The following is a 25664-nucleotide window of genomic DNA, read 5'->3' on the forward strand; positions in this document are numbered from 1 at the left end:
AATGGCAACCCACTCCAGTGTTCTTGCCTGGAGAATCCCAGGGATGGGGAAGCCTGGTGAGCTGCCATCTATGGGGTCGCACAGAGTCAGACATGACTGAAGCAACTTAGCAGCAGCAGCAGCAGCAGCACTCTATTTGATAGATTAGCCTCATATGCAAAAAAGAAAAAGGCCAGCATGTGAAGGGCAGCCATACAGCCATGTATGATGGCTCTAGAAGCAGCCAGAGAAGACCAACCCTCTATCCATATTTGACTATTTGGGACCCCAAGGCAAATCTGCCTATCAGTTCAGTTCAGTTGCTCAGTCGTGTCCGACTCTTTGCAACCCCATGGACTGCAGCATACCAGGCTTCCCTGCCCATCCAGCTCCCAGAGTTTGCTCAAACTCATGTCCATCGAGTCCATGATGTCATCCAACCATCTCATCCTCTGTCATCCCCTTCTCCTCCTGCTGCCTCCAAAATCCAGCATCAGGGTCTTTTCCAATGAATCAGTTCTTCACATCAGCTGGCCAAAGTATTGGAGTTTCAGCTTCAGCATCAGTCCTTCCAATGAATATTCAGGACAAATTTCCTTTAAGATTGACTGGTTGGATCTCTTTGCAGTCCAAGGGACTCTCAAGAGTCTTCTCCAACACTACATTCAAAAGCATCAATTCTTTGGCAATCAGCTTTCACATTTCAAATCTGCATACGAAATAACTAAATTGTGTTGATGTGCAATTAAAAGCGTAAGACATGTCCTTTGAAGAGGCACTAATGATATTATTTGGATACTGTCAACCTTTGAAAAAGAGTGAGGACTTCTTGTTAAAGATATTTTTACTCCACTCTCCTCACCTGAGACATCTCCATGCCAGTAAAAATAAAAAAAGGAAAACAAAAATGTCACCTTTAACACAACATGGAAGTTGCTGCAACCACAAACGACAAACAGAGCACGCATACCAGACAGAGATGTGTGGGCCGAGTATCCTCCTCAGACCCGAAATATCATGATTTCCTCCAAATCAAGAGGCGTCACCCCCAAAGGCACAGACCAAATCTGTTGAATAGAAGAGTATTAACCTAGGGGGTGGGGTGAGTCACAGGAGAAATAGGAAATATCCTTGAGAATTCAAGGCAGCAGCACAGAATAGCAGAGACGGTGGAGCCGAAGAGGCACTCATGACATTTATCATCTGGGATCCTCCCCCCACTTCTTATCAGTTTATGCCTAAGAGAAACTGACTGAGGTGCAACCGGCTGAAGAGGGAGAAGAGCTGATAGTATCACGTTGAAGAACCCATGACGATGATGTGCTGTGAGATACACTGATCTGGTTTTCGAGGAGAGAATGGGGAGATGCACCCCTTCCCTGGGCCTAAAGAAGCAACAGACTTGATATCGACGAGGCAGAGTAGAGGAGCTGGGCTACTTCCCCAAGAAACACCCCATCACTGATCGGTGGGTGGCCAGGACCACAGAAGATGGGAGAGTGGGAGTTACGAAGAATCTGTGTGTGAAAGCCACCACCACCACCATCCAGGGAGAGATGGATGGATAGACAGATGGATAAAAGCACAAGGCTGATGAATACACCTCAAGACAGGAATTATCCAAAAAAATACAGGAACAGTTCAAATCCAAGTTTGAAACTTGGATTCTTGAATTCTTGGAAACTCCTGGTTTCCAAGAATTCATGAAAAGCAAAAGAAAAAGATTGCTGATTGAACTGTCACACATAATTTTGCTCCTTCCAAAAGCCTAAATAAAAAAATATTTTTCTCTTTAAAACATAAGCCCACAAAGACAGGGAACATCAGCCTAGAAATGCTGGAACCTGGAAGGTACACATTCGGAAGCTGATTTAGCAGAAGAAGTGAGACTGATTTTCAAGTCCTGGAATAAGCTGAGGATGACCTGGTTTCGTCCCCACGGAATGCTCACAGGCTTAGGGTGGGCTGCACCGGGCACCTCTGAGAGTGGGTGAAGGCGGGCACTTGCCTCCAGGGAGAGGAACTAAGAGACACAGGGAGAGACGGAGCCAGGAATCACTGCGGTGTGTTCTTAGCCTTCTCATTATTATTGACTTTCAAACTACAAACATGTTTTACTTTGATTAAAAATAAGCGATAAAAAGGTTTTCCCCAAAAAAGAGATTGCTGCTGCTAAGTCACTTCAGTCGTGTCCGACTCTGCGCGACCCCATAAACGGCAGCCCACCAGGCTCCCCCGTCCCTGGGATTCTCCAGACAAGAATACTGGAGTGGGCTGCCATTTCCTTCTCCAGTGAATGAAAATGAGAAGTGAAAGTGAAGTCGTTCAGTCGTGTCCAACTCTTCGAGACCCCATGGACTGCAGCCGTAGCAAAAGGAAATAGATAAACCAGAATTGCTCAGGGATAGGAGAAAGAAAAAAATTAAATATTACAGAGATTCAATCTACTTTAGAAGCCCCTCCCCAAGAGAATACATACAACTGAAAACAACCTGTGGCGGATTCATTTTGATATTTGGCAAAACTAATACAATTATGTAAAGTTAAAAAAAAAAAAAAACCTGAGCAAGTCAAAAAGAAAATGCTTTTTCATATAAAAATGGTTATGGAGAAAAGATATATAGGGCAGAAAACAGAGACTCCACTCAGCAGAGAACTAAGAGGAGGTCCAAAGAAGAACAAATTCTTCAGAAGAAAACAAAATATGGATGTAAGAGAAGAAAGATTTCTTGAAACAGAGATTAGAATCTGTAGATCAAAGGGGAAATCTGCAACACCAGAAAAATTTATATGAGACCAATTAAGCCAAGATATCCTGGTTTGAAGTCATTGATTATCAAAAAGAAAGAATCACTAGAAGAAAGGAAAGCAAAAAAGAATCGTTAGACATCTAGGTAGACTAAACAGATCACATTAAGGAAAAAACTTAGTCATCTCAGACTTGTCCACATCAAACACTGTCAGGTAAGAAGGGAGAAATGTCTATCCTGTTCTGAACAAAAGAAAAGTGACTCAATAATGTTTTCTTAACCAAATTACCTTTCAAGGAGAACAGACAGGCATTCTCAAGCGTTCGAGAATGTAAACAGTCCAATGCTAACGGTCCCTCCGTTTGAACTCTGGATGACAAAATCTGGCCAACCAAGGAATAAATCAAAATAAGGATCTCAGATAAGGAATTATAGCTTTAAAACACTGGGACTGCCCTGGTGGTCCAGTGGCTAAGATTCCACACTCCCAGTGCAGAGAGCCCAGCTTCAATCCCTGGCCAGAGAACGAGATCCCACACGCCACAAGTCCGGGTTTGCGTGCCTCACGTAGAATCAAGGATCCCGCGTCCTGTGCCTGGGACTCGGCGCAGCCAAATATACGCATACATTTTAGAATGACTGTCTAATAGAGTCTAAATATAGAATGAAGGTTAAAGAGTGGAACTCTAGGGGCAGAACACACTGTAAATGTTTAATCTGATATTTTTAAAATAGGAAAACATTAACAAAAACTGTTGGAAGAGCAAGTATATAAACATTTGTTCTCTCATTTTTTTTCCTTTGGCATAGGGTCAACGGAGAATAAAGTTTTGAAATGGTAGTTGTAAAAAGTACAATGATTCCAATCTATGATAGCTTTTTATAACTTCATTTTTAGAAATATCTCTTGTAGTAGGGTGTACACATACACACCTGAAGTTGAGCAACTGCTTCATTTTTCACTACAGTTACATTTCCTTAGGTTAAATTAAATTAAAATTCAATGTAATGTTTTTAACTAAAACTCATACATATAATTTGAATATTCTAAAATTATTTTATTTCTTCCTATCTCCACGTGTTTATATATGATGTGTGTACATATTATAATGGTGAATGAAATACTAACCAAATGTTAACAATGATTATTTCTTAAAAGTGGGATTTGGGATGATGTTAACACTCTTTGGTTCTTTTTTTGTATTGTGTGTAATTTTTTTATAACAGGAATTTGTTATTTTAATAGAAACAATAAAATCACTTCAAAGGAGAGAAAGAGAAATTTCTTTTGAAATATGGAGTACAGCCTTGAAAAACCATTAATCCTTGACCTCAGGGTGGAGTTAGGCTCGTTGGGTAGGAATGGGATGGGGTGAAAATAATTAGATGATAACTCTTAAGCTGAGGAAATAAATAATAACTGCTGATCTTGTGTGGGTGCTTCCTCCATGCCAGGTACTGGCTAAATGCTCTGCATTCATCATCTCCTTTTATCCTTAAATAACCCTATGCAGGACCACTCTTCAGGACAATCACGTATGGTTTGGAAGGCTGAGCATACAGCATTCCAGGAGACACTGTTCACCTCACCCCCATGTGTCTGGCACACCCTGGCATTTTGCAGGGGGCAAACTCTGCAGCTGCATGCAGGGAGCGCAGCACTGGTACCCCTTTTCTCAGACAGGACTTCCCTGGTGGCTCATATGGTAAACATCTGCCTACAATTCAGGAGACCCGGGTTTAATCCCTGGGTTGGGAAGATCTCCTGGAGAAGGAAATGGCAACCCACTCCAGTATTCTTGCCTGGAAAATCCCACGGACGGAGGAACCTGGTAGGCTATAGTCCATGGGGTTGCAAAGAGTGGGACACGACTGAGCGACTTCACTTTCACTTTTCTCAGATAAAGAAAACTGAAACTTACAGACATTAAGAGAATTGTCCCAGATCACAAACCTGGGAAGCAGTAGAAGCCATACTCAAAGGCTGATCTACCTGACTAAATCCTGAACCACGAACCTACAACAGACAAACCAGTGGCCCCTGAGCAGGCAGCAGGTGGGCTGGGTGAGAGGTGGCTGGCAGCGGTGATAGCAACAGTTATTTCCCTGTGTGCTAAGTCGCTTCAGTCATGTCTGACTCTGTGTGACCCCATGGACTGTAGCCCGCCAGGCTCCTCTGTCCATGGGATTCTCCAGACAAGAACCCTGGAGTGGGTTACCATGCCCTCCTCCAAAGGGTCTTCCTGACCCAGGGATCGAACCCCCCTCTCTAATGTCTCCTGCATTGGCAGGCAGGTTCGCGCCACCTGGGAAGCCCATTCCCACATTGCCTTTGATTCCCGCGTAGCCTTTGGGTATCTCAATGTGGACCAACATAAGAATATTCTAACCAACAGTGAGGCTGTTCTGACAATAACAGTTTGTATACACAAATGTGTAAAATGACTTTTGCCCTTGACTTAGGTACTTCCATGCTGAATCAGATTAATCCCTGATTTTTCCTCCTGGCAGTCTGCCCACCCCTCACCAGTGATCTGGTATCCTTTCAAGAAGTTTCTCAAGAGGTTAGCTCACCTTTAGCTCAAATTTGATACCAAAATTAAGAAAAAGAAATTCATTTTTGGATCCTAAAGAAAATGTTGACAGCCACAGAACAATGTTTATAGCACTTATCGTGACAATATGAAAATATAGTTCCTAATAGATGTTATTTGATGACAGTCAAAATGGTTACTTGATAAAAGGACAAACTTCAAAGTGATGTCTGGTAACTCATTTATTAATACACCAAACACAACCCTACAGGGCTTTCTGTCCTACCCTTCACACAGATATGAGTGCATTGAAAGTGATAATACAGTAAGTAACCTCTTCTCTCCTAAGGGAGGCCTCGAGTGGAGTAGTGGGTGGGATTCCCTGACATTCTGGGAAGATGGCTAATCTGAATTTCAATGCCATTTCACTAGGGTTCCAACCTGAAAATGCCAAATGCCACCTTACACGCCAAAGCCTCATACACGTCTTAGTGTGGATTCTTTTTGTCCTAACCTAAGACAACACTTAACTGAGGCCACTTAAGGAGCAGGAGCTTTTACTGGGGCTAAGAGAAAAGATTCTGTCTTTTGAAGATGAGTTGGAAACCTCTGGTAGGCTGGGACACTTTATCTAGCCAAAAGGGAATTGGTGATCTGGGAGCCAAGAAAAGAGGGCTAAAGGGAAGAAAGAGAATTCAGAACACAATATAGAAGAGGAAAAAGCTTCAATTTTGCCTAACCATAGGCACCAGGGAGTATGCCCCAAACATCAAAATCTATTGGAACTCCTATAACTGAGTTAATATATCTTATGGCTGAAAATCTGTATCTACCGAGTTTCCCCCAATGTCTTCATCTACTCCAACTCAGTGCTTTAATTTGGGCTAGTGTTTCATTCAGGAAAAAAAGAGGAAGATGAGGGAGATTTCTGTATATGCCCTCACGTCTGCCAAGTCACTATTCAAAGAACTTTAGAATTCTTGCCATCAAATGAATGCATAGATTCTACTATAGTGTTAAAAATGTTATCAATCTCACATCTAACTTCATCTTGCCACTAGATGTGATTCCAGCATCATGAAGCTTTCTGGAGATATTCACTTCATCAGAAATGAGCACCAGCAACTTGAAAAAACAATTCAGGAGATGATATCTTCCCTACAAACTGTTTCTAAGAACTTGGATACGAAGGTAACTGAAAAATTTTGAAACTCTTATGTACTACTGCTAGAAGTAAGGGCTTCTCAGATGGTGCTAGTGGTAAAGAACTGGCCTATCAACTCAGGAGATGTAAGAGATGTGGGTTCGATCCCTGGGATGGGAAGATCCCCTAGGGAAGGAAATAGCAACCCACTCCAGTGTTCTTGCCTGGAGAATCCCACAGACAGAGGAGCCTGGCAGGCTATGGTCCATATGGTCACAACTGAAGTGACTTAGCATGCATGCATGCCAGAAGTAAGATCATTATGACTTTCCAAAATGCTCAAGCAGCAATTATTCAAAAGAACCCTTTTCCAAAGGGTTTAAGAATGACAGCTCATACATATACACCATGCATGTGGCCAGGTTAATCAACAAATACTTAATGAGTGCCTTGAGGAACCTGGTGGGCCACAGTCCATGGGGTCACAAAGAGTCGGACAGGACTGAGAGTCTAACACTTTCATATTTTCTTATGTTCCAAAACAGCCACTCATTGGAAGCATATGCTACCTGAGTCTACGATTGCCATCATTTCCTTCCTTTCTAGGTTCTTCTCTCTTTTCTTTTTCTTCTTCTTTTTTTTTTTTTTTTTGGCCTTGCCATGTGGTATGTGGGATCTTAGTTCCCCGACCAGGGATTGAATCCTATTCTTGGACTGCCAGGGAAGGCCCTCTGGGTACAACTGGAGAGAACAAGCAAAGGAATTTTCCATAGAAGATATTCCTATTAAAGGTTCAGCATAAACCTGAGTTCATCACATTACATCCTAGCAATGGGTTATGTTTCTTACAAAATAATACACAAGTCCTTTGGCCTGGAATTTAAAGACCGTCTCTACACTGGCCCCTGAGTATCTCTACAGCTCACCCTCTGGCTTCCCGGCTCACCCTTTATACCAGTGGCGCTGAACTACCTGTAGTTCACTCACTCCAGAACACTGCACTGCCTCCGTGTTCTCTGTGCTCTTTTTGCCTGAAATGTTTACAGAATCCACCTGCAATGCGGGGACCTGGGTTTGATCCCCGGGTTGGGAAGATCCTCTGGAGGAGGGAATGGCAACCCACTCCAGTATTCTTGCCTGGAGAATCCCATGGACAGAGGAGCCTGGCAGGCTACAGTCCATGGGGTCACAAAGATTCAGACACGACTGAAAAGCACAGCACAGCATTTTCACCTTCAAAGGCACTGGTGTAATGAAAAGAGCCAACGCAAACTCTTTGATGCCCTACTTTGTCATGTACTTTGTGTGAGACAAGCACATCTCCTCTGAAGGCATTTGGGCAGAACAAAGTGGAAACCCTTTGGAAACGGGGGGAGATGAAAGCCTGGTGCTTGATTATTTGTTCATGGGAGTCCGTTTATAGAAAGCAGAAAGTACAGAGGAGGCACAGAGTTTACAGCGGTCCCATTGGGCTGGTCCATCTCCCTACAGACCCACCTAAACAGTCCTAATGGTTAGGGGGTTGGTTATCTTAGTTTTTCAAGGTGATCATACCAACAACAAATCATAACAGCTTTATCTCTAGTTTTCTGATTACTTGAGGCTTTGACCAAAACTTCCAGAACATTGTTACATAAAAGTGGTCAAAGAAGGCAGCTTATCTAGTTCCTGATTACACTGGAAATGTCTTTGCTGTTGGCTATTGGTTTGATTTATTCTTAATTATATTAAGAAAGTACCCATCAATTCCTACTTTACTTAAATTTTATTAGAACTGAACATTTAACTTTATAAAATGCCTTTTGGACATTAACAAATGCCTAATTCAGCATGATTGGTTTTTTGGTTTTGGTTTTTTGTTGTTAGCTTGTTTATTTTTTTGGCTTTCTAATGTGCTATGTAAAAGCATTTCCCAATATGAAACATTCTGGCATTTCTGTAATGAAAACTGTACAGTCTTTGTAATAACTCAGTATTTAATTTTGCATCTAAATTCAAAGGTGATATTAGACTCTAGTTTCTCTCTCCTTAGTTTTTTTAAGGTAATACATACATGATTCAAAATCAGATCTACATGAGAAAATACACCCTGAGAATTTCCACTTCTATATCTGTCACCAGTAATCACATCCATTCATGCTACTCACAAGGAACCATTTTTATTAGCCTATTATGAATCCTTTCCATATGCCTTTACAGGTAGTTCAGTTCAGTCCAGTCGCTCAGTCGTATCTGACTCTTTGCGACCCCATGAACCACAGCACGCCAGGCCTCCCTGTCCATCACCAACTCCCGGAGTCTACCCAAACTCATGTCCATTGAGTCGGTGATGCCATCCAACCATCTCATCCTCTGTCATCCCCTTCTCTGCCTGCCCTCAATCTTTCCCAGCATCAGGGTCTTTTCCAATGAGTCAGCTCTTCGCATCAGGTGGCCAAAGTATTGGAGTTTCAGCTTCAACATCAGTCCTTCCAATGAAAATTCAGGACTTTACAGGTAGAAGCAAATACAAATTCATATTCTTATTTCCCCCTTTTTACACAAAAGATAACATATTATAAATGTACTACTATGCACCTGTTTTTTTCTAAACAAACATATCCTAGAGACCCATCCTATCAGTACATGGAGGGCTTCCTCATTCTTTTCACAACCATGTACTCTTCCTCTGTATATAATAGCACATTTAATCAGTCTCTCATGGATCAACATTTGGATTCTTTTCACTAATTTGCTCTTTGAAACACTACTACCGTGTGTAACCTTGCAGTTATGTCATTCTGTATGTCTGTAGAATAAACACCCAGAAGTGGGATTGCAGGGTCAAAGATACTGTGCTTGCTCTCTTGAAAGATCTTGCTCTCTGCAGAGTTTTCACCACACTGCATACCCACCAGCAATATATAAAATGTCCTATATCCCCATTGCCGCACCGAGTGTTGTTTGACTTTTGAATTTTACCTTTCTTAAAGGAAAGGACATCTCTGTTTCAATTAGCCTTTCTTATTACATGTTTTCATTTATTTAAGAGCTAGTTGTATTTCTTTTCCAGTGAGCTACCTGTTCATATCTTTCATCCACTTCTCTATTGGGCTATTGTTCTCTTTCTTTTCAATTTCCAGGAGCTCGTTATACGTTAGCAAGGTGAGTTGATTCCCTACACTGTGAGCTGCAAATGCATTTTCCCAGTTTTTCTCTCGACTTTTGGTTTGTACATGGTCTATATTTATAGCTGAATTTATCAGTCTCTTTTAATGTGTGTATGTGGCTTCTGAGATTTGAGCTTCCTCACACAAAGGCTTGAAAGAATTGCTTATATTTTCTTCTAACACTGTCAGGGCTTTATTGTTTATATTCAAATCCTGGATACATTTTTGAATTTTTTTCTAAAATAGGATTGCCTTCATTATCATTTTAATTACTGAGACCTTGTAGTGTTTTTAATATCTGATGGGGCTAGTCTCTCCACTGTTTCTTTTTCCCCTTTTCCTAGTGATAATTGCTTTTGCAAATGATTTTAAGATTAGCCTGTCTAGGTCCAGCAAGTAAACTGACAGATAACTCTGCTTCAATTTTAATTGAAATCATGTAAAATTTATAAATTAACTTTCAAACTGACATAGTCATAATGCTGAGTATTTTATCCAAGAACATAGGGTACTTTCCATTTCTTCAGGTTTGCTTTTGTATCCTTCAGAAAATCCTTCAAATTTTCCTCATGTAGATTTGTCATTATCTTAAATATAATTTTGAGACTTCATCCTTTTTTTGTTAATTGTAATGGGGGTTTTATATCTTCTAACTACTTGTTAGTTGTGTATTATAAAGGCTGTATTAATTTATACTTCATGAATTGTCTTCTTGATTAGTTATTTTTCAGTTGGTCTTTGGTTTTCCCAGATACAATCATATGATTTGTAAGTAAAAATCATTTGGCCTCACCTTTTTCCATTTTCATATACATAATTTCTTTTCTCTAAGTGTTTTGAATAATAACTCTGGTACAATATTAAGTAATAATGCAGAGACAGAGGGCATCCTCAACAGAAATATCCCAAGTGTTTCTCCTCTGATGGAAGAAATAAACTTTCTCAATAAATCTGTTTCCTGATGACTCAGACTGCAAAGAATCTGCCTGCAGTTCAGGAGACCCAGGTTCAATCCCTGGGTCAGGAAGATCCCCTGGAGAAGGAAATGGCTACCCACTCCAGTATTCTTGCCTGGAGAATCCCATGGAGAGAGGAGCCTGGCAGGCTACAGTTCATGGGGTTGCAAAGAGTTGGACACAACTGAGCAACTAACACGGCAGCATTCCTATTTTACTAAGGTTTTGCAAATCAAGAAAGTTTATAAAATAAATGCCTTGTGATATAATAGACAGCATAATGACTATAGTTAACAGAACTGAGTTGCATATTTGAAAGTTGCTAAGTGAGCAGATCCTATGTTTAAAATGTCCTAAGTTATTTCACTTGGAATTTATTTGTGCTCACGTCAGAATTCTACCGAGAAATTCCTGAGGCCTGATCTTAGGCCACTCAGGTGTTTTCTTCGCAGAGCCCAGTCGTGCATTGCAGCATGTATTCAATAGCATTTGGTGAGCCTGTACCATTGGTCATCTCATGTGTCCTGAGGATATAGTGGTGATAGAAGACAGAGCGGCTTACATTGTAACTGGGGAGACAAAGCAAAGCAACAATCAAACCAACAAACTGATAAGCCAATGTCAATAGTATGCTTTTGTTATATCATTAGATGGTTTCTTATCAAAAAGATCATTATAGACAGCAGAATGGAACATGCCCCCATTGTTCTTTCCCTGAAGGTATTGCTATAACTGTTGAATCATTCCTTTGACAAAAATCATTTTCAAATGCAAACATGCTTTAGGCTCAAGTCTTTATTCCAGGCTCCTTTAGGAATAAAGTATAATGAATGTAAGTGCTAGTGGTTTTGTTCACACAAAAAAGCTCCCTTTGTACTTTCATTAGGTAATGCAGCTCTTAGAAAAGATAGAGGCTTCCAGTTCCGAGCAAATCTCAAATTTAAAGATGGTCCAGGGGGATTATCGCCACGAAATGAACCTTTTGGAGTTCAAGTAAGTGAATGGAAGATTTTTAATTCTGTTTAATGCATTCCAAAGGGTTTTGCCTAACGAAAGCATTAGCACTAAATAAAATCCTATTCCAGGAATTTGAACCTGGCCAAGAAATAAAGCAACACACTGATGTGCAGAGAATATTTTATACTAAAGGGATTCATACCATATTTTAATAGAAGAAATATGCATATTAATTTGCCATCCTCATTTGCATAATATCTCAACTGAAATGACACTTTCTGATAAGAGTACAATTTTAACTTATCAATTGTACACTAAAATGCCTCGATGTAAAGCACAATTGAACGTATACAGATTCCATGAAGTTATCAAATAATTTTTTTGTTTGATTCATTAGCTTTTCCTTTAAGATTTTTTCTAAGACCCTCTGCTTGCTTCTTTTCAGTATCCCTATTTTAATACTATTTGTAATCCCACATTACACTGAGTTTTCCCCTGTACAATAGAGAAAGCAATAAAGGAGACAAGACTCCACATTCAAATTATTGGCCTCCTTATCCTCAACTCCTCCTATTTAAATAACCACCATTTCCTGGCATCATAGTACCAGCAAAGGAAATTCTAGATACTTAGATGATACCACCTTGGGGTTGAGTCACTCAGTCCGGTCTGACTCTGAGAGCCCATTGACTGCAGCACACCAGGCTGCCCTGTCCTTCTGTATCTCCCAGAGTTTGCTCAAGCTCATGTCCATTGAGTCAGTGATGTCATCCAACCATCTTGTCCTCTGTCTTCTCCTTCTGTTCCTGCTCTCAGTCTTTGCCACCATCAGGGTCTTTTCCAGTGAGTCAGCTCTTCACATTAGGTGACCAAAGTATTGAAGCTTTAGCATCAGTCCTTCCAATGAATATTGTGAGCTAATTTCTTCTAAGATTGACTGGTTTGATATTCTAGCCATCCAAGGGACTCTCAAGAGTCTTTTCTAGCACCTTCATTATGGTCCAACTCTCATATCCATACATGACTACTGGAAAAACCATAGCTTTGATTATATGGACCTTTGTCGGCAAAGTGATATCTCTGCTTTTTAATATGCTATCTAGATTTGTCACAGCTTTTCTTCCAAGAAGCAAGTGTCTTAATTTCATAGCTGCAGTCACTGTATGCAATGATTTTGGAGCTCAAGAAAATAAAGTCTGTCACTGTTTCCGTTGTTTCCCCATCTATTTGCCATGGAGTGATGGGACTGAATGCCATAATCTTCATTTTTTGAATGCTGAGTTTTAAGCCAGCTTTTCCACTCTCCTCTTTCACCTTTATCAAGAGGCTCTGCCCCTTCTATTCTTGTTCTTTCTCCACTCTGTCCCACATCAACTTCAGTTTAATGTCTTGGTCAAATCATAATCATAAATATACTCTCTCTCCATTCTCCTCCATCTCTACCATATTTCATTAAATCTAAGTGCCACCAACTATAAAATGTACCAGTGTATTCTTGTACCTCTAAGACTTGAAGCTAACGACTAAACAGTGTATGCTAAGTCACTTCAGTCATGTCCGACTCTATAACTCTATAGACTGTAGCCTGCCAGCCTCCTCTGTCCATGGGATTCTCCAGGCAAGAATATTGGATTGCCATTCCTTTCTCCACAACATCTTCCCAAACTGATGGCTCAAAATTGGGTATCCCACATTGCAGGCAGATTCTTTACCATCTGAACCACCAGTGGTCATCACTAAAACTCAAAGAGAAATAGGTGTCTTGGGTAAACAGAAAATACCTACTTTCTTCATTCTCTAAAAACGCTTGTCTAGGTTCTTAAATTCTAGCACAATGAGGATGCTCAGTAAATATCTATGTCATGTCTGATCTAATTCCTTTAGTTTAGAATTAAGATAAAGTGTCCATAGGAGAAATAGAAAAGTAAATTTTCTAGAAGTACAGTTTAAGAATGGATTTTATTGGGGGAGAAAAGGAACTTATTATCTGGAGTGGAAGACTGGCTTAAAGCAGTCAAGAATACTAACAAACCGAAAAGAGGGGAAAGTAAATGTTTGAGATCTAGGGATGACTGCTTTACTGAAGTTGTTGCCTACTTTTTGCACCTTCAGTCCTGTGGGAAATCGGCTTATAGATGGATCATCTAAATAGTTAAATCTGAATCTGGACACTTTTGTAGTAGTATAAACCGGAATCCTTTCTCACTTGAAATAATGAAGTCTTAAAATTTCATTAGTATTACAGTTGCTGCTGCTGCTAAGTGGCTTCAATCGTGTCCGACTCTGTGCGACCCCAGAGACGGCAGCCCAACAGGCTCCCCCGTGCCTGGGATTCTCCAGGCAAGAACACTGGAGTGGGTTGCCATTTCCTTCTCCAATGCACGAAAGTGAAAAGTGAAAGTGAAGTCGCTCAGTCATGTCCAACTCTTAGCAACCCCATGGACTGCAGCCTACAAGGCTCCTCCATCCATGGGATTTTCCAGGCAAGAGTACTGGAGTGGGGGCCATTGCCTTCTCCGAGTATTACAGTACTTAATAGTTAATAAGCCAGATTTTTCCCCAGGAAAATACTTATTAGTCTATAATTCAATTACACAATAGACTTTTATTTAAAATTTCTCCACTTATTTTTTAAATTAAAAAGTAGTATGCGTCATTGTAACAAATAAAATAAAGATAAAAATAGAGGTCACCATTCAGGCTTCCTAATGTAACTAGTGTGAACACCAGGAATGTATTTTTCCTCACTTTCACCCTTGTTGATATAAATATGTAACAGAAAAGGGAGATTTTATGTATATACTATATAATATGTATTTAGCATAGATTATATATGAGAGAACATAGGTTTTTAAAATAAATCCTATACACATTACTCAATACCTTTTTTTTTTTCAGTATATGTTGGTATCTCTCTAAATCAGTGAATATTATTCTAGCATTATTTTTCACAGCTGCATAATATTTTAACTTACAGATATGCCATAATTAATTCAACTATCTTAACTGATGAATAGATCTTTTCCAGTTTATAGCTACAAGTTTATACAAACAAAAATTTCCAGTTTATACAAACAAAAATTATTGTAAGTATATCCTTAAATTTCCTTATAGGTACTTTTATTTCTATAGGCAAAATTCCTAGGTCAAAGTTTATGTTTGTATTAATTTTTATAAATTTATTTCTAAAAATGTTGTAGCAATTTACTCATACCAGCAATGCCTGAGGACTTCCTGTGCATTCTTATTCACACTGAGTATTCTTTTTAATATTTGCCAATTAAAGGGTGAAAAATAGCATCTCTTTCATTTGCATTCCCTTCACCCTTTGAATTTCTGTGAATTGCCCATTTTTTACCATTATTTTCAACACTTTCTTATCTACTGGTAGGATTCCTTCACATTAGGGATATTCACCCTTTGAGCTATATATTACAAAGTATTCTGTTCAAAGAGAAAGTGAGGCGGGTAGGGCTTTCCCCCCCCACCCCCAATCACAGCACTTCTCAAAGCAAAGTGGGTGGAGTATAGTACTTGCTTTAAGAAAAAAGAAAACTGTTTCTGAACAAAGAGACTAAAAGCTTTTAATAACATTAAAGGGGAAGTTTAATTGGCAATTTTTCCCATTTAGAAATTTTAACAAATTCAAATTTGATGGTAGATGGAACATGTTTTATTAATATATTGAACTTAAAAGCCAGAATATTGTCTGGGAGTTTTCTAGTGAGTTCCGTGCTTTGGCACAGAAGTGATCATTTGATCTGACAAAGGAGACACACAGGCTGTGTCCTCTGGACCTCTGCACTGAGCCTCCTCTTTCCAGAAGGGCCCTAGTCAGATGGTCAGCTAAGTAATGCCCTCAGCCAACAACCGAGTGCTTACAGAGCAAGTCTCAGGCAGCGTGAACTATGGCTGCCTTTCCGCAGGGGGCTAGCAGAGGCAGCACCCCTCGATAGTCTTGCTGCTGCTGCTGCTGCTCAGCTGATAGTGAATTATAAGAAAAAGCATTTGGCCAAGGAAGCAAATGCCTAGAGTCAAGTCTTACTACACAGCTTTGAAGGTGCTGCCATGGTAGAAAACAAATCACAGCAAGGACCTGTCTCATTCATCTTCGTATCCTCAGCACCCAGCACATTTAGATACAAATAGAAACCAATGAACAAAGGAATGTGTTGAGTATCTATAATACTTAAGTTGTGTTTTGGAAAATCCAAAGATATAATCATGACCATAGACAGTAGGGGAGAAAACACATAAATAAGTGAAAAGCTCATTAACAGGTAAAGTGAGAGTTGAGATATTAAATGAAATATATCAGTAGGGAAATGATAAATAGTTATTGTCATTTATAAACGCCTACCAATCACTAAGGGCTTCCCAGGTGGTTCACATGGTGAAGAATCTGCCTGGCAGGAAGGAGAAGTCGCTTCAATCCCCAAGTTGGGAAGATCCCCTGGAGAAGGAAATGGCAACCCACTCCAGTATTCTTGCCTGGAAAATCCCATGGACAGAGCAGCCTGGTGGGCTATAGTCTATGGGGTCATAAAGAGTTGGACACAACTTAGTGACTAAACCACCACCACCACCACCCTCCACCAATCGCTAAATGCTCATGCAGCTCATGTGCACTCAGCTCTGCCAGCTGGGTCTTATCTTCATTTCAAACACAAGGTAACTCATAATCATGGAAATTAAATACTTTGCCCAAAGTCACACAGTAAGAAAGTGTCTGACTCCAAATCTCAGGCTATTTGTGTCAGTCTGTGATGCTTCCATCTCATAATTTCACATATTATAGTAAACTAACTGTACTATGACCAACCTAGACAGCATATTAAAAAGCAGAGACATTACTCTGCCAACAAAGGACCGTCTAGTCAAAGCTATGGTTTTCCTAGTAGTCACGTATAGATGTGAGTTAGACTATAAAGAAAGCTGAGCACAGAAGAATTGATGCTTTTGAACTGTGGTGTTGGAGAAGACTCTTGGGAGTCCCTTGGACTGCAAGGAGATCCAACCATTCAATCTTAAGAGAAATCAGTCCTAAATATTCATTGGAAGGACTGATGTTGAAGCTGAAACTCCAATACTTTGGTCACCTGATTCAAAGAACCAACTAATTAGAAAAGACCCTGATGCTGGCAAAGATTGAAGGCAGGAGGAGAAGGGGATGACAGAGGATGAGATGATTGGATGGCATCACTGACTCAATGGACGTGAGTTTGAGCAAGCTCCAGGAGCTGGTGATGGACAGGGAGGCCTGACATGTTGCAGTCCATGGGGTCTCAGAGAGTCATATGTGACTGAGCAACTGAATTGAACTGAACTGTGCTACTGAAATTTAGGAAAGGGAATGATCAGATGCTCAAAACTGATAGTCTGAGGCTATGAAGATACTGGAATTTAAACTCAAGTATAATTTGTAACAAACAATAAACAAAAGTCTTTCTATCAGAGTGAAGTTGAAATTTCTTTTTAACTATTGTCACTCATTAAAAACCATAGAACACTGAGAAGAAATTAATTTGAGGTTATTTCTATAAAGGGCTTCCCCTGTGGCTCAGCTGGTAAAGAATCCGCCTGCTATGCAGAAGACCTGGGTTCAGTCCCTGGGTTGGGAAGATCCCCTGGAGAAGGGGAAGGCTACGCCTCTAGTGTTCTGGCCTGGAGAATTCCATGGACTGTATAGTTCATGGGGTCACAAAGAGTTGGACATAACTAAGCAACTTTCACTCACTCACTATTGGTATAAATTTAGTTCAGAAAAATGTTTCTTGAAATTAACTTCTTGTTTGTGACATGAAACTTAGACTCAATCTCTAAAGAAACAATAGTACCTAATCTAAAGGACTTATTCAGATACAAAAAATGAAAACATCTTCTGTGTTTATAACCCACAAAATGGCACTAAATCTTTCTATATTCTTGTGCAGTTAGTTAAAGCCACCATCTGAATTCTCAAAAGCCTGGTAATAAAGCTTTCAAGAATTCAAAATATTTATGTCTTCTAAAAAAGTTCATTCAACAGATTGTTGGATGCAAGACCACTGGGTTTGAGACATGAGTCTCACTGGTAAAACTAGCCCAGGATGGGGCTATGTCCTCAGGTAGGTACGTCATCTGCAGGGAGGTCACTGGGATACTTGTTCCAAGCCCCACTCTCTGCCCTCACCATTCACTCTCACCACAGCCATGGGTTTCCCGGGTGGTTCAGTGGTTAAGAATCTGCCTGCCAACACTGGAGACACAGGAGATGAAGTTTCGATCCCTGGGTTGGGAAATCCCTTGGAGGAGGAAATGGCAGCCTACTCCAGTATTGTTGTCAGGATAATCCCATGGACAGAGGAGCCTAGCAGGCTACACTTCATGGGGTCACCAAGACTCAGATGTGAGGGAGCACGCCTGTGCGCATGCACGCACACACACCCACCCCTCTCTACACTGGGCTCTTGTGGTGTCTACAGAACCCCATTAAATTTTCTTTTCCTCTTCTGTGACTTTCTCCCCTATAATTGCCTTTGGTGTGCATTTTAACCTGATTCTATCAGTGTGAAAAAATGTTCAAAATCAGCCTTTATCTCATGTTTGTGCTAGTGAGGTCTCTGGCCATAATTTAAAAGTCTGATTTATGATTTAAGGAAAAGGAAAGAAAAAGTTACCTATCACTCCATCTGTCTATCTACCTACTCACGGATGTAACTATATCTGATCAAAATACTCCCATAACCGGTGATGTAGAGAATTTGAGAATTAAAATGTGTCATCTAAGATAAATTCATCCTATTGAGATTATACCTGTATGTTCTATAATTAACAGAACAATAATTCTTATATGGAAAATCATGTCCATTATGTTACAGAAAAGTCAAAAGAAAGGAAAACATTTATATAAACCACTATTTTTATCCTTTTTACTTTCAAGGAGAATGCTTTTAAATAATGCCTTTCTATTTTAATAAGCTAACAATAGACAGGATCTGACCTCTGACTGTTACCAAGAAAGTGAGTTTCCAGTTACAGGCAAAACCTTGTGATAAGAAGATCATAAAAAGTAATTCATTCTTTATGGTTTATTTTAATTTCAGAATTTCAATTACTGCCATGTCCTTCCAGAGATATTACCTGGGTACATTTAATGGTTCCTTGATTTTCAGAGGGATTTTAATATTTTATTACTGATGAGAGTAAATGTTCTATTTACACACTGAAGGTGAGAACTGAAGGGCGGATTCTTGATGGTAAAGCTATCTTAGTTATCTGGGGATTTACTCTCCCACTTAACCATCACAATTAATCCTTTCATGAGAGAGAAGGGAAGATGAAAATCAAAGATTAGGTCTCTAAATAGCTTGACATGTCTATGATTTGCTATTTGTTAACAGCCCTAATAAAAGGTATTCAATGAGAAAGAATAAATCATTTATTCAGCCTCTGCTTAACTGAGCATTTCTATATTCCAGGCATGGTTCACAGCCATGAACAAAGCAAAATCCTTGCTTTCACTTTCTAGTGGAGAAGACCTACATATTATATATCATGTGATAATGAGCATTTTGAAGAAAAATAAAGAAGGGTAAAGGAATAGGGAATGTCAAGAAAATTTTCTGTGATAAGGTTGTTCTTGAATATAAATATAAATGAAATTAGGGCAGGAGCCATTGTGCATTCTCAGGAAGAGTGTTCTAGACAGAGGCAGCAGTTGGCTAAACAGAGATTGTCCACCTATCCATTGGGGGGCTAATTTATCCGAGATCCAACATCTGTCATTAGCCAGCAGCACAAGTGTTTAAAAAGCAAGCTTAAACTAAGAACAGGACGAATAATCCACTTCATCTTCTTCACTATTGAGAAACTTACCCACATCAAGGATAAGTTTCTATGCTGACACTTTCTTTGTGAAAAATATTCCTCTCTGTATCAAAAAGTATTAATTCAGAAAGATGGAGATCAGAATTTAGCTATTACACTACAACAAATACAAGTACTGAAAAAGTAACTCCCTTTTCCATTTCTGGATTTCATCATCCAAATCTGTTTCCCAACCTTGGCACTGTTAGCATTTTGGCAGGATAATTCTTTGTTACGAGGCTGCCCTGTTCACGGTAGGATGTTTACCCACCATGGCTCAGTAGCACCTCCCATTTGTGACAACCCAAAACATCTCCAGACATTGCTAACTGACCCCAAGTCTACATAAAAATGGAAATGACCTCACTATCATCTTTTCCAACTGACAGTCCAAACACTTTTTCAGGAGAGCTAAAGCAGCATGCAATTTGGTACATGTCTAGCGTGCCTTAGGCAATTTCCAGTGATAAATGTCACACACCAAATTAGCTGCATGTAACTTTTCCTGAAACCATTAGAGTAACTATTATTTCAAGTAACCCCACAGTTTGCTACTGCTGCTGCTAAGTCACGTCAGTCGTGTCCAACTCTGTGCGACACCATAGACGGCAGCCCACCAGGCTCCTCTGTCCGTGGAATTTTCCAGGCAAGAGTACTGGAGTGGGGTGCCATTGCCTTCTCCAACCCCACAGTTTAAGGTAGTCTGAATATTTTCAGTAACAAATGACATGCCCTTTTCCTGCGATCTAATATTTAGCCTAAACAGAATTCGAACATGACATCTTATCATGAGCAAATCACAAGCAGAAAACATCCTCAGGATCCACTCCCCAGGCCGCACCACCCCTCTTATCAATCATTTCAGATGACTGCTCCCCTCTCACACTCTCAGCTACTCTGCAGTGAATTTTCAAACTGAAGCCACATGATTCCAGTCCTTTTAAATTTTAGCAAATTTTGGGAGATAGTGAAGGACAATGAATCCTGGTGTGCTGCAGTCCATGGGGTTGCAAAGAGTCGGACATGGCTTAGGGACTGAACAACAGCAACAATGACATCTGCTTCTGTTTAAATCCTTCATTCTGTTATTTAACAGTCCTACTGTGCATTTACTTGATGTGAGCAGTTCCTTCCTGCACACTTCTTGATTTTTCTCATTTTGCCCCACTTGAGTAACTCAGTATCTCTCTAAACCCACGCCCTACCCCCACAAAGAATAAAGAATCCACTCAGAGATCCATTGGTGACACGTGGGGACTTCACTGAAGGTTTGCCAGAAGCAGAGATGATCACCGAGGAGCATCTCCCTTGGACACTCTGCTTCCCAAAGTCCTTTCAGTCTCTCTCCTTTCTCCCTTCCCCATTTCTCCCTCTGACTGTCCTCTATCGCCCAGCACCTCCTCAGCTTCACAGTTACCCTAGCAGAGAAAAGATTTGGGCAACCACTGCCCTTCGCCAGTCTGCTCATAGCTAAGAATGGCTTTTACACTTTCTAATCATTTTTTAAAGGAAAAGGTATACTTCATGACATCACATGAAAGTTAAATTTCAGTGTACATCAAGTGTCATTAGATGATAGCCACCTCATTTCCTCATCATTTATTCTAAAAAATAAAAGCCTATAATTTGTATCATGTGGGGCTGCTTTCCCACTGGGCGGGCAAATGGTTGCAAGGGAGACTACAGGGCCTGAAAAGCCTGAAATATTTCCTATGTAACTTTTAGAGAAAAGGTGGTTTGCTAACCTCTACCATAGACTAATACCATGCCAAGTGACTTGTTGAAGTAATTCTTCTGCACACACACACACTACGGCCTGGGCACTGACAGGAGATGGCACACACAGATGGCACAGGCCTTTGTGTGTGTGTGTGTGTGTGTGTGTGGACGTGTGTTTCAGGCTGTGCAAATGGGTGCTGTTGGCAGGGACCCAGTGTGTGCTCCCTTACCCACCCCCATCACCCCTAAGTGTTTGGTGGGCACATGGACCCTCATCATCAAAAAAAAAAAAAAAAAGGCAGAGTTTTCAATAAATGTCTGTTTTATGCATAAATTTACTTATTAAAATAGAACAAACTACTTTCCCCCCTAGATTTAATTCCCTTTCATTGAATCTATATGAGGAAATGGAGAACCATCAAAAACGGACAGAAAACCAGCTCATCAAATACGAACAAGAGCAGCTCAGCCGTGCAAACCAGTGTCTGGCCCTCCTGCAGGAGAAGCTGGTAAGGGCTCTGTTATCCCCTGTCTAGATGTGAGCAGTGAGTCTGGGTCTCGAGAGCCACGCTGGAAACCTCACAGTAACCTTCAGTGCCTCAGTAAGTGACTTTTTAGCGCTGGAATAGGAATCCAGAGGCCTGCCTTCTGGTCCTGTCTGCTACTCCTCAATTCTGTGCACTCCCACGCCTCCTGGTATCTCTCCCTGTACCAGAATAACACAAAGAGAGCTTTTTAAACTACAGACTCCTGGTCCCAACCCAGAGCTGAAGCATCAGACAGACCCTCCAGAGCCTCCCTTGGGCATCTGCTCCGGATACGTTCCTTGGGTGATGCTCAGATACGATAAAACCTGAAAACTGCCTTAAACAAGTCGTTTTTACCTCTCTGGAGATCCACTGGTAGATCAGAGGAGGTTTTCAAAACTCCTTCTCCAGGGCAGACCTTGTAGAGACACCTCCAGGCTTCGGGGTGGGGCACAGGCACATACAGGAAATCTATCGCCGGCTCGCTTCTCCACCCAGCGATGCCGGCCACGCTGCTGAGCCCTGACGGGAGAGCAGCACGGCCAACCTTGCAGGTGACTCAAATAAGATGATTCTGGAACTTCAGGAGACCGGCTTTCGGCAGCCCGGGAAAGGACGCTCCCATCACTCAACCTGAGCTTGTTGGCATGGATGGAGGCAGGAGTCCCAGAGAGGGAGGTCAACGTTACAGCTTTATCACTGATACGGCTGTTGAAGGACGTGTGGTCCGACCTGCAGCCAACCAGGCCCGCTGGTTCGGCTCCGGATTTAGGCAAGACTCCTCCACCAGTTCTAGGCGGCGCTAAGTGACAACGCGGTCATCTGCGGGCAAAAGGTGCCTATCACAAGGAAGAGAGGCTGGAACCCACCCGCGTTTCTCCCTTCCCTGCAGGGGAGTGAGGAGGAGCAAAGAAGCTCGTTGTCTCAGGCTGCCTCTGCAGCCCCACCCTGCTGCATGTTAGAATCACCTGGAGAGCTTATAAATGCCATCAACTCCTGGGTTCAACACAGCCCCATTAAATTAGAATTGTGTGTAGGGGTAGGGTGGGGTTGGGCGGGGCGTGGATAATGGGCCAGGTGATTCTAATAGAAAGCAGAGATGGAGAATCACTATCCTGCCTGAAGCCTGTCCACATAGAGATGGGAAGCTCAGGGAATAAGAACCTCTAATACTTCGGAGAATGTCTCAGGAGCTCAAGTCAAGCAGGATGTAAAATGCCTTTCTTGGCAACACTTCTTTAAATGCTAAAATTCCAAATCGTCCAGGCATTTCATAAGGACACAGCCCTTTCTCTTCTCCATAGCATGTAGAATTTCAGAAACTACAAATGAACAAGGTCAAATAAAGGAATTAACTTACACTTGTGAATAGCTTCCCTGGTGGCTCAGACGGTAAAGCGTCTGTCTACAATGTGGGAGACCCGGGTTTGAGCCCTGGGTTGGGAGGATCCCCTGGAGAAGGGAATGGCAATCCACTTCAGGACTATTGCCTGGAAAATCCCATGGACAGAGGAGCCTGGTGGGCTACAGGCCATGGGTTTGCAAAGAGTCGGACACGACTGAGCGACTTCACCTCACTGTGAATAGCTTTAGAACCAAGGGAACCTGGTTTAGAAACTCATGTTTATCACAGGAAAGCAAATTTGTTAAAACGCATTTTCTAAGATGAAATTCAAATCCACAAAGGTTTTCAGAAGTTTTATCACATGACCTCTTTTGTAGGATATGTCTGAAAAAAACATGGAAGAAAAATTACTGAAGCTTTCAAGCAAGTTAGAGAATTTCATTAACACAGAGAAGTATGAAGCAGATCTAAACAAAATAAAGCATACAGAAAATAAACTGTCCAAGAAGATGAGCCAACTGGAAAAGCAGATCTGGGATGAATTAGAGAAAATGCAGGATGAATACCAATCAGGTGAGCAGGTACTTTAACTGAGTCAGGAACATCAGTCCTTTCTTATCCAGTCCTTCAGGGTTTTCTACTTTGAGCTAATGGCCAGGGAGCAATCTTGTCATTAGTCAAGTGACATCCTTTGTATTTCATCCGACTTTCCTAAATAACCCATAGAATGTCAGCATATCACCAGAGGGAAGGTAAATATGCAAATTTAGTTTCTCATTCACAGGTTGCAGGGTCACAAGTTGCCATTGCTGTGAGATTTATTGTTTAGTCTCTAAGATCATAGAATCATAAAATTGTCAGACCTGGAAAATCCTCAGAGATCATCAAGACCTGACTTGTGGTTATATCATGAAATTAAGAGTCTAGGTCAGATGTCCCTCATTGAACTGCAGCTAATGAGCCTGGACGGTTGTCAAACTGGAGACCTGACCTTTAGAAGTCAAGAGAGAGAGAAATGAGTGAGCAGAGTCCAGTATAATGACTGCTTTTCTTCTTAAGGAGGCTAATGGCAGCAGTGTCAAGCCGAGCTAACATCAAAGAGGATTAATTTGAAAGGCTCATCTAATTTGTCAAAAGGAAGGATGGGGGGATAGGTGTAGCAGAGCAGTCATCTGCCTGGAGCCACAATTTTGAGATACCAGGAATCAGAAGGTTCTGGTATGAGAGACAACCCCAATTTAACTGACCCAACTTTTAGGGCTGTGCTTGCTATTTACCCATTAAAGATGGAATTTACTCATTCTGTTAGTACAATCCCAGTATGAACTGAAGAGTAACTTGTAATCTATATGTTTCTGTGTTCTACTAAGCGAGAGCTTAACAAATGGGGACTCCCAATTAATGGTTTGCTTTTATGCCTTTAACAAAAATGTGTTGAGAAATGACTATGCGAAAGCCTCCAGTGAATAAGCAATGGGCTGTACCCTAAGAAGCTTGAGGTCTGGTAGGCTGTGGCCCTGAGTGGCTGGACTGTGGTATAACGGAGACACAAAGTGCTGGGGGCAGGCGTGAGCAGCTGGCAAGGGACCATTCCTTAAGTCCTTCAAACAGGCTGCTTTCAGAGGCTTAAAATCTCATCTGTGGCCTTTACCTTCAATTTTGTAACAAGAATAAAAAAAGAGATCATCCAAATTTCTTGTCCAAGTGAACAGAAAGAAAATATTTTCAATTTCTCTCTTGAAATATAGAATTATTTCATTATGCAGTCTATGGGGATGGAGGGGAAGGACTAGAATTGAAATTTCGCAATGAAGCCAGATACTAGTTGAAACATAGTTGCGAATGCATTCTGATGACATTATAAGAAAAAGATTATTATATATTTTTAGACCATTTTTAGACTGGTCTTAATGGAATTTAATATGCTTTGAATTAAACAATGATCGATTGTGGCAGGACTGCTGACTAGTAACTTTTGTTAAAAATTTTTTTAAAGATCCAATGCTTTGTTTAGCTTCAATATACCTATTTTCATATCCTCTTCCAGGATTTAAATCAATTCATGACTCTCTCAACTCCCTCCAACGAATACAGAAAACAAAGATGGATTTAGAAAACTATAAAGTACAGAAAGACCTAAAGAAATTGCAGCGTAAGATAGCGGAACTCCAGGAATCATAAACTTTCCGGTCATCTTCTTTTTCACCAGCCCGTGGAGTGGTTTCCTGGGAGAAGTTGGGGAAAAAAATCTCTTTGAGATGTTTATTGCTTCTATCTCTTAACACCTTTCTAAGGTGATGAATGTACCAGAAAACCCAATAAAGCAGGGAATTTTATGATGTCTTGATTAATTTATTAGTGAAAAAGGGAATTTCTTTCCATACATACCTTTATATTTGTATTTGTCCACAAATCTGCATGTTATTCCTATATGGTGAAATAGGTCTGGTGTAATATATTAAAGAATGGTGGAAACTGTGGAAAATTGGAGACAACTTACTTGTCTAAAAAGAATAGCAACTATGCAGTTCCAGTCCATTATTTACATGCATATAATCCATTATTGTCCAAAGTTTTATTTTCCAAAAAAACCAGAAATCTGGTTTTACATGAAACCATTTATAAGCATTAGCAACTAGTTCTTAAACTATGAGGGAAATGTCTCTAGGGCAGAGACAGCCAAGTGAACTGTCAGACTGCGATTTCTAATGCAGAGGTTTTAATTTTCTAACAGTCCCAATATTTATACCAAGTCT

General features: G+C 40.7%; 1 protein-coding gene across 1 annotated transcript in view; it reads left to right on the forward strand.

Moving 5' to 3' along the window:
* The window catches only part of FAM81B (family with sequence similarity 81 member B), a 57584-nt gene extending 32340 nt beyond the window's left edge, over positions 1 to 25244 (forward strand). The window contains 5 exon segments of the mRNA NM_001075688.2: positions 6325 to 6454; positions 11399 to 11505; positions 21410 to 21545; positions 23286 to 23481; positions 24956 to 25244. Of these exon segments, the coding sequence (NP_001069156.1) occupies positions 6325 to 6454; positions 11399 to 11505; positions 21410 to 21545; positions 23286 to 23481; positions 24956 to 25089 (703 nt within the window). The 3' untranslated portion in view covers positions 25090 to 25244.
* Positions 25245 to 25664: the final 420 nt, after the last annotated feature.

Source organism: Bos taurus, chromosome 7 (genome assembly GCF_002263795.3).
Source record: "Bos taurus isolate L1 Dominette 01449 registration number 42190680 breed Hereford chromosome 7, ARS-UCD2.0, whole genome shotgun sequence".
NCBI classification, from domain to species: domain Eukaryota; kingdom Metazoa; phylum Chordata; class Mammalia; order Artiodactyla; family Bovidae; genus Bos; species Bos taurus.